At 42.3% G+C, this 9,145-nt stretch overlaps 1 protein-coding gene across 3 annotated transcripts; it reads right to left on the bottom strand.

Moving 5' to 3' along the window:
- Nucleotides 1-154: 154 nt before the first annotated feature.
- Nucleotides 155-6,659, bottom strand: LOC120900752 (ankyrin repeat domain-containing protein 13C). 3 transcript variants are annotated; one of them, XM_040308179.1, is made up of 7 exons: nucleotides 6,608-6,659; nucleotides 6,380-6,499; nucleotides 5,737-5,778; nucleotides 3,296-3,400; nucleotides 2,417-3,219; nucleotides 2,091-2,338; nucleotides 155-1,688 (listed from the first exon to the last, which is right to left on the bottom strand). In XM_040308179.1, exons 2-7 carry the CDS (start codon nucleotides 6,480-6,482, stop codon nucleotides 1,631-1,633), a joined length of 1,359 nt encoding a protein of 452 aa, XP_040164113.1. In that variant the 5' UTR covers nucleotides 6,483-6,499; nucleotides 6,608-6,659; the 3' UTR covers nucleotides 155-1,630. The 3 variants fall into 3 exon arrangements, with proteins under 3 accessions (XP_040164113.1, XP_040164114.1, XP_040164115.1); XM_040308180.1 differs by having other exon boundaries at nucleotides 6,594-6,643; XM_040308181.1 differs by lacking the exon at nucleotides 6,608-6,659 and having other exon boundaries at nucleotides 155-1,668; nucleotides 6,380-6,587.
- Between the last annotated feature and the right edge of the window lie 2,486 nt (nucleotides 6,660-9,145).

Raw genomic sequence — 9,145 nt, 5'->3', positions numbered from 1 at the left:
GCAAATCCAATCCTTTGGTTGCGTCTTGCAAAAATTGCACTGCGTCTTAGTTCATTGCTACTTTTGAAAAGTTAAAATGATGGCTTAAAAGAAGGTTATTCGGTTGATTGGGATTAATTTTACTTTTTTTCTTTCGACTTCAATATAAACATGGTTTCAATGAATGTTCTTTGTCATATTTCTTTTCTTCTTCCTTATGTTTTCCTTTTCTTTACTCGACACACAGTTTGTCCATCTAAGAAACATCTTACAAATTGCCGATTTTGGTTTAGAGACATCATATGTATGTATATCCGTTTGGTAGCAAGTGTTCGTGATTTGTATTCTCGACTCCTTCTCGACCCTCCCTCGATTCCTTTGACCATTGAACATGCACGACACTTCCACGAACCAGAGTTTTACATCTACACTCTTTCTAATGGGGTTGAATGACATTATCCTGGCCGACTCATATACACACACACATGCGCCCAAATAGTGAACACAGTGCAGCATCATGCAGCATCAAGTCGCATACTAGCAGGAATTAAATAATATAATAGACGAATGGATGGGATTGGTAGAGCCAGGTAGATTCCATACACGGCAAAAGTTTGCGATTATCAAACATCTCCTTTCCTTCCTTCGACATTGGTATTTGGATTTAATGAAATTTGGTAAAATGTGTTTGTATCGTTCGGGCGATGCGCTTCTGCATTCCATTTCTGTATAGTTTGTTTAGTTTATATGTTTGCCAAATGCTATTATAAATTCGTTACCCACTACGTACACCAAAAATTTGTCTTCTTTTCTGTTTCTTAATTGCCTCCGCTCCAGCGGTTTACGCCTTGTTGGTCGGCAAAGTATCCAAAATGATCCTCCAGCATAGTATTTATCGATTGCTCTGTTTTCGCTGCATTTGCCAACAAATGATATCGTTAGTATCTCTTCTCTTTTCGCTATTGCAGATATCGGTCAGCTGGAATTTATTTAGATAAACATAATATAAAAAAAAACCTGTGAAACATTGCCCTGTATGTGTACGTTACTTATATCTTGTTGACTTTTACATTGTTTTTTTCTTCTTCTAACAAATAAAAAGAGATCCAACAGCGGCTTGAAAGGTAGAAAATGTTACTAGAAGACAAACTTCCATTCAAACGACCGTACCCCCTTCACACGTTTACATATCGCCGCTTTAATACAGCATGTGTAGGATAATAAAATACTATTCTAACAATTTTAATACCGTTTCCTCTACTGTCCTCTTATAACGCTATGAACGCTTTCCGCGATCTTTTCACGTTTACAACCTCACCACAGTATAGTGTTTTCCTGATTGGAGACAACCTCTGCTCTCTTCAGTGGTACAAATCATTCAAAACCAATTCGTAGATTATACCCAGAAACCGGCGGCTTAGAGAGTAAAGAGAACAACATGTCAATCCGTCCTGGCGAGTCTACATTGCTGTGATGAACAACATTCCTATCGTCGTCGACAAGCACGAGCGCAATGGCTGCGGAGGAATTGAACACGAGTAGTTCGCACCCCGGACACCGCGACCGGCTGCAAAGGCAGACAGCAGCGGAGCCAGCGGCTGCGGTACGGTTTTTCCAGGTTGGCTGGCAGCTAGCAGCAACGAGCACGCATTTAGTCGGTCGATATCGAAAGGTCATAAATCAGGAAATCTATGAAGTAAATAAGAAACCTAGCCGCGTTAATTATCGTTATCATGGGTGCCGTTACCAGGTGGACGGTGTGCTCTCACAGCAAGAAGGCATGAATATAGGCGTGAATCGTTTAGTTGAATGTTGGTGGCGTACGTTTGTTGTGCATTTTGAGAGACACAGGTGTGTGTGTGACAAATCAAGTGTATCGTGCGTTGATGTAGGTTGGTGCGAAATAAAATCGGGACGCGGACGGAAAACAAAATAGGATCGAAATAGAGCAAATATTCAGCAAGGGACGACAGTCGGAGTGATACAACAGATTACACAGAAAACGAAACACAGAAAACAAGAAAAAGAGTGAGAAGAAGAACGAGAAAGAGAAAAAACAAACGAGAGCAACGCATTAGATGGAACGCGGGAAAGGATATTGACGGGTTTACCTCATCGTGTCCTCTTTGTAGTCCTCCGGAATGACGAACAGATCGGGCGAAATGTCGTCCCGGAACTCGAACTTTTGAAATGTGATCTTGGCCGACACCGTCGGTAGGATGGGGATGTCGATCTTCACCGGGAAGCCGCTGGGCAGTTTCAGCGTCACAAATTCCCGCAGCTTGCTGAAGTGCTTGAACGGTGCTATTACTTCCAGTACGTTTAGCAGCATGTCGACACTCAGCGGGAAGTCTTTGCTCTACGAAGGGGAGAAACATACGGACGCATAAAATACACGTTCATGCTGTATCTACCGGTGTCCGACGGTTTTACTCACCATAGCTACTGTTGCTTTAAAATTTTTACTCGATTCCTTATAAACTAATTCACGACCCAAGTTTGGATACTGTCCTGGCTCAGCCGAAACGTAATCCTGCCAGGTGACTTCACAGTTCGGCGGTGGCTGGAGCGATTCCCTTCGATAGATCTCGCCATTCTGATCGATGCCGCCCTGCTGACCCTGGCCGCCCTTCGTCAGTGACTCCATCAGCGCTTTGTTTTTCTGCAGATCGTCTCGAGATAAGTGTTCGCGGCGCTTGCGCTGCTCCAGCGTCAGCCCGTTTATTGTGTAGAGATCACTGTCGTACTGTCCGGCCACCGTTTCCCGCCGATCCTCGCGAAAGATCCAGCCGGATTGTGCTTTCGTGAAACTGATACCCTTCGTTGACATCTGCGCCGCAAGGATGTCGCTCGACATCAAGATATCGACCTCATCCTCAATCTCCATCTCGGTCTCTTCGTGTCGCACGTGCTGGTAACAACGACACTCGTTGTCGAGCGCCGTCAACGAGTCCTTTGGAGGGTTATCGCCTTTGAAAATGAACGAGATGTCGCCACGCTCCCAGCGCATATCGGAAAAGTCAACCAGCGTCGTATCCAGCCGGATCGAACAGCCGGATTTGTGAATTTTGCACACGTCAGAGGGAAGGATACGGGAGATAAGTGGCACCCAGGAATGAAAGTCCCACTTGAGCTCCATGTAGAAGTCACCCATCTGCTTTAGGGCTTTCACCAGGTTCGGGCGACGTTGTTCCATTTGTTCGCGTGCCTGTTGCTTCAATTTGCGCAACAGTGAACTTACTGAAAAGCGGAAAAAATTAAAAACATCATCTTTGATAAAGCCGAAACGAGGGGGGCTGTTCAAATCACGACGTACTTATTTGACGATCTCCGTATGAGATCGCTTCCGCTAGGGGTGACCATCCTTGAGAATTTTTCACTTTAACCGGTGCGCCATGTGCAAGCAATAAGAAGATACATTCTGAAAGATGTACAACAAAATAAAAACATTAATAATTATAAGCAAACAAAGTAGATAAATATACAAACTAATTAATAAAACAATGTTTCTATCTAAACTACTATCTAAAACTAAGCCGGGCAATGATTTCTCATGCCAAATTTCATTGCTCTTTTGCGTAATCCGAATACAATGAAATATGATAAGAGGACCAAAAGAAAAAAGTGGTCTAAGATAAACGCGATAAGAATATATTGTTCTAGTAAAAAGTAAAAATGTTTAAACAGAAGGTAAAAGACTAAGAAGAAGATAAATAAAATTGTTTTTTTCATCTGATTTGATTTTAACAATGTACATCTATTATAAACTTTACCAGAATCGATAGAAACGTTGTTTTATTACCATTTGCGGCTTAAAAAGCATTTCAATCGAATAGAGGGATAAGAGTAATTTCAGTATTATGCGTTTTCAGCATTTCATTTTTTTCGTAAAAGTATTTCAGTCAAAAAGACGGATAAGAGGAATTTCAGTATTATGCTTTTCTCGTTATGCTGCTCATCGATATTTTAAAAATAAATATTTTCGCACGAATTTTACTACACGATCGCTGCTACAGTGAAGGGAGAAAAAACACATTAAAAAAGGATGCGCTTGGGTAGCGATATTGGAAAAGTGTGGAAAAAAGGTCGCTTCAAAAATGAAAGCTTCTTTCGCAACCCGCACAGGGACAGGGACTGCTTCCTTTCGAGCCAGGAATGTAGTCAGTTGCGTGACTATAAATAAACAAATGAAAGGCACCACAGCGCACAGCGAAGCTTTGGTTCAAAAGACCACACCAACACGAGCCATCGAACCGCCGCTAGCCATGGAGGTCAGCGAGAGCGCAATCAATAAAGATGCTAGAGTGAAGAGGAAAGATTGGGTAAAAAGAAGGTTTGCCGCGAAAAACGGAAATCAAGAATCCTCGGCTGTCTTCCACGTCCATTTATTTCACCGTATCTTTTCCATCGGCCGTAGTGTAGTGTATCGCGACTCGGCAATAATTCCGAGGGCAAGGCGAGGAAGGTAACAGGACTAAATCAAGGTTACTATTAAACGGCGGCATTTGTGTCGTTTCCTTCTAACTAATAATGTTCATTGAGGTCATCCGGTGTACCGGGAATGAGAACGTCTAGGATAATAGCAAGTGCAGAAATAATGATAGAAATTTCTATTTCTAATCAAATTGCCTACGGCAAAGATGAATCATTAGTTTGAAATGTTGAAAAAAGCTCAATGCATTACTTATCTGAATACAATCAGAGGGAATTAAAATAAACGTTTTAATCATGATTCTATTTTATCTATATCTATAAAATAAGTCGACAGTCACCGTGAGTAGATTTCAAAGCTATTACAATTAAACCTTTTGCCCAAAACGGATTGGCTTTCTATCATTTTGTTGTAATTTCCGGATGAGTAATATATAGGCTCATGGAGTTCGTAGGTATTGGCAAACCTATTTTTCTTATCTCAACGTTTGATGCGAACTTCTGCTAACCGATGTGCTTCTGCTCCATTAATTTGTCACCATTGTTGATTATCTAACTGGGACTGGGGGGAAGTCAATTAGAAACCGATTCCAATGAAATTGCTCTCCAAAAGAGTAGTATAAAGTTTTTCTCTTTCGATTTCGTCCACCGGGCAGCCACCTGTTCAAGTGGCCACCGAATGCGACACTCGGCTGATAAGCGTCAGACGAGATGAGAGGTGGAGTGTATGGGTAAAACTTATGGTTTTATCAGCACCGGCGAGGCTGAGTAACTCGAGGGAATGTATATGCCATTGTACTAAAGATAAATAACTATCAATGAGGTGTGCTTCCTCGGTAGCAGACACAAGCAAAAGCTATGAACCTGCCGCAGGTCAACATGATTCCATCAAGTTTGTTAAGGTCGCTCCCATGCAAGGTTTGAACGTTCGGGCAAACACACACACCACGCACACACACACACACACACACATACACACGACACTCTTATCACTCATCTGCACGCAGAAAATGCACCGAAGCATGTCACTGTGCAGATCATCTCGTTACACCGCAGTTCGCCGTTATGTAGCTTGCATAATGTCTTTCGGTTAACTCTCCTTTCGAATACACCACACTTTCTAAACAAACGGTGCAAAATTTGGAGGCCTCATAAGACACACACAATATAGTCATTAAACATTGATTTCGTAATATTGAATTTATCCGAAGCTTCGATGCACAAAAATGGCCAAATTAGAAGCAATCGAATGAATGTTAGTGGCCATTTGAGTTGACTAGCGGGGTGCCTGATTTGTTGACGACATGCTCCTGCTGATATAATTACCTTTCTTTCCCAGCATAACAGCCAAATGGAGTGGAGTGTTTCCTAAAATGAAAAGAAAAGTAAATTGAATGATTCATTCGAGTAAGATAACCATAAATTGTTCAAAAGGAGCACCACTGTTTACATGGTAAACTATTTACAAACAAAACTATTTCGAGAGTCGCGATTTCGTTCTCTCTCTCACTCTCTCTCACTCTTCCTCTTTTGATGTGAGTGGATTTTCCTTCCGAAATATGTTTTATCTCACTCATGCTACAGCGCAAAGTTACACTAAAGTCTACCGCAAATGTACACTAACGCTATTCGTTTCTATATTGACGAATTGACGCACAATCTTGAATTCCATTAACTGATTAAGTCAGTCACTTTGGTTTGACTAATGCTCAATCATCCCCAAGTGTACAGCCCGAGTGTAGCCTCAAAGGAAAGGAACATGAAAGGAAAATAAAATCCAGGTAACACTGCCTCGCACCATTTCGCGGTTGCGTGGATACCCTCAGCGAGGAAACTTATCGATGCATGAATACGATTATCACGTCCCGTTTGTCGCCTTCCGCTAGCGCAGCGGAACAAGCAATTCGCGATTCAAGGCGCTGCGATTCGTTCCGATCCACGTGAAGCAATTGGTACAGTTTTCACTTACCATGTTTGTCCTTTTCGGCTATTTCGTGAGTCCGGAGCAGCAGCGATAGCTTACGGGTATCACCGTTAAAGACGCACTCATGCAGCGGAAACGAGTCCGTCATTATTTCGCCGACTTGTGCTGCAATTGAGAGAAAACATTTTACTGAGCCACACGCACTATTCGCGACGCGCAGCAGTCGATTTTTTCTCGACTTCTTCCGTTGTTGCCCTACCGAGTGCCACCTACCTCCACGAACAGCATTTTCACCTTTCGGAATTTGTTTTGACCAAATGTCAAACTTCGGGGGGTTTGCCGCGAGCTGTCATTCCCCCGTCGTTCAGCAGTCCCGGTGCAAAATCTACACTAATTGTAGGGCATACATAACCAGAGTGACCAGAAAACCTCATTTATCTGTATTCCTACCGTTTTTTTGATATGCCTACCGACTCGCAGATGGGCCTCCTAAAACTACCGATTTTTCTTTTATCCTACCAAAAATCACACATTTGTTTCGTAATGCTGACCAAAAAGTCATAAAACCATTTCCCAAATCACTTAATGTATTAAAATCTATTTGGAAATCACTAGCAACCAGAACCAGAAGTTCAATAGAGACAACAAAAGGCCCGTGTCTGTACTTCATGAGATGCGATGATACCGGACGCACTAGTAATTTTTTATATAGGATTTGACAGATAACGTCGGACGACAAATTCGCACCTTCGACGTTATCTGTTAAATCCCATATAATTCTCATCCGAAAAACCCATATAACCAAGATACCGAAAACGCCACCAATTTCTTGTACTAAAAATCCAGTTCCATCAAACAAAGCTAAAAAACTATCAGTATGGTGGGTTAAGCCACACGGCCACAGAAGCAGCCACTTCAATGTTGTTGAAGTCAGTTATTATGCACGGGCAATTTGTTTGCTCAACATCACCTGTGTTAAAATGTTATTTAATTGTACAAAGGAAACAATTAAACGTGTGTGTTTAAGTTGGTTTGTTGGAAAACATTCATGTGTAATATGTGTATATGTGTGTTTGTTTACTTGCGAATGATCTCTCCATTTCGCTGGTGCATAGTTTATAGACTAATACTATTGCTGAAGTTGAAGTGCAGTGATGTAAGTGAATGAATTTAATCAATCGAGGAGTTAAAATCCTGTCCAGCATATTGACCTTAGCCAACCCTTGACCAAACTTTCCTCAAAGCATTTTTGGAAAAGGTGGGTTAAGGGTGGGCAAGATAAATACATCGTATCGGAACTGGCAGCTCAGATTGTTCTAAAATTTGGTGGGTTAACGACTGAATCGACCACCACAAACCCACGTGGGTTTGAAGTGGTTTTACAGTGGGTTAAGGCCGATTTGGTTATTTGGGGCTAATCAGCCGCAAAGTTCCAAATAGTACCGCGTGCTTGTTAAAAAGCTTTATGGTTGCACCAAGTACCGTTTCATCTCTTGATCACCCACAAAGTATGACATTGGAACGATTTTTCGTTAAACAGCCCGAAATCAGCTATGGAGTTTGAGCTGACTATTTGGGTTTATCCCCTTAATCTCCTTAAATCGCGCCGCCCTTAACGGGCGCCTCGACGCCATCTTACCTCCACAATTTAGGTCTACCACGCCCGCTCTGTCCTTGTGGACAACCTTAAAAGAGTTTACGGGCTGGGTCGTCCGTTTCCATGCGTACAACATGTTTAGCTCACCAGATGCTGTCGAGCTTGATACGCTGCACGACAGTGAGGACGCCGTCAAATAGCTCGTCGTTATAACGGCTCCCCCCTCGTCCTTTCACACATACGGGGCCAAGAATCCTTCTGTGTATCATACTCTTGAACGCGGCCAGAAGGGTTTCATTAGATTTGGACAATGCCCATGTCTGAGAGGCGTATGGGAATACCGGAACTATATAAGTGCTATATAGTCCTAGCTTGGTCCGTCGCGACAGGTTCTTTGAGGTGAACTGCTATCTAAGACTGTAGAATTAACGATTGGCAGCATCCTTGCTCGCAACCCATGCATGCTATTGTTGGAACTGACCCTTGAACCGAAATAGGTGAATTCTTGGACGACTTCAAATGTAAGTTCACCTATCTGTACGTCACACTCAAGCTATCTGTACCTATCTGTACGTCACAATCTGTACGTCAAGATGGTTCCCGATGTTTCCACCCTCCAGTCCCGGATCGCCCTCTCTAGCGCCAAGTTGAATAGGAGACAGGCCCTGAGAATTATCCATCCACCTTCACCTGGCAAGTGACGTTGGTCATAATTATTCTAACCAGCCTTATCAGTTTGTTCGGGATTCCAAAAGAGCTCATAGCGTCGTATAGTTTTACCCTGACTATGCTATCATGTGCAGCTTTGAAGTCAATGAAGAGATGGTATCACCGACAAACCGACGTGAAACTGGCGTTACAAAAGTGTCCCACACGAAAGCACTGTCATTTACCAGTGAGGCGATCACTTCTGTCAAAGTAAGCTCTGTTCACTGCTGCTTCGATGTAAACAACTTTTCTAAATACAAATTGCGAAGGAAGTGTGAGGCAAGATTTTGTGAGAATTATTGAACAAAACAACCAGGAAAATCATTTTATAAATTTCCAAATCAATGCAAAAGATGTGAGAAGTTCATAAAACAATACGCATTGGAATTTGCGAAGTAAAACAAAAAGGGGATTTAGCAGTTTCTTCTCTGTGTCAGTGTAGTAAGCGAATCATTATAGAGATGGCGCTAGTGTTTAACGTATTTTCATTTGAAATCAGGAGACAA

Source organism: Anopheles arabiensis, chromosome 3 (assembly GCF_016920715.1).
Source record: "Anopheles arabiensis isolate DONGOLA chromosome 3, AaraD3, whole genome shotgun sequence".
Taxonomy (NCBI): Eukaryota; Metazoa; Arthropoda; class Insecta; order Diptera; family Culicidae; genus Anopheles; species Anopheles arabiensis.
The sequence above is the reverse complement of the archived record's forward strand: the minus strand, read 5'-3'. Positions and strand labels throughout refer to the sequence as shown.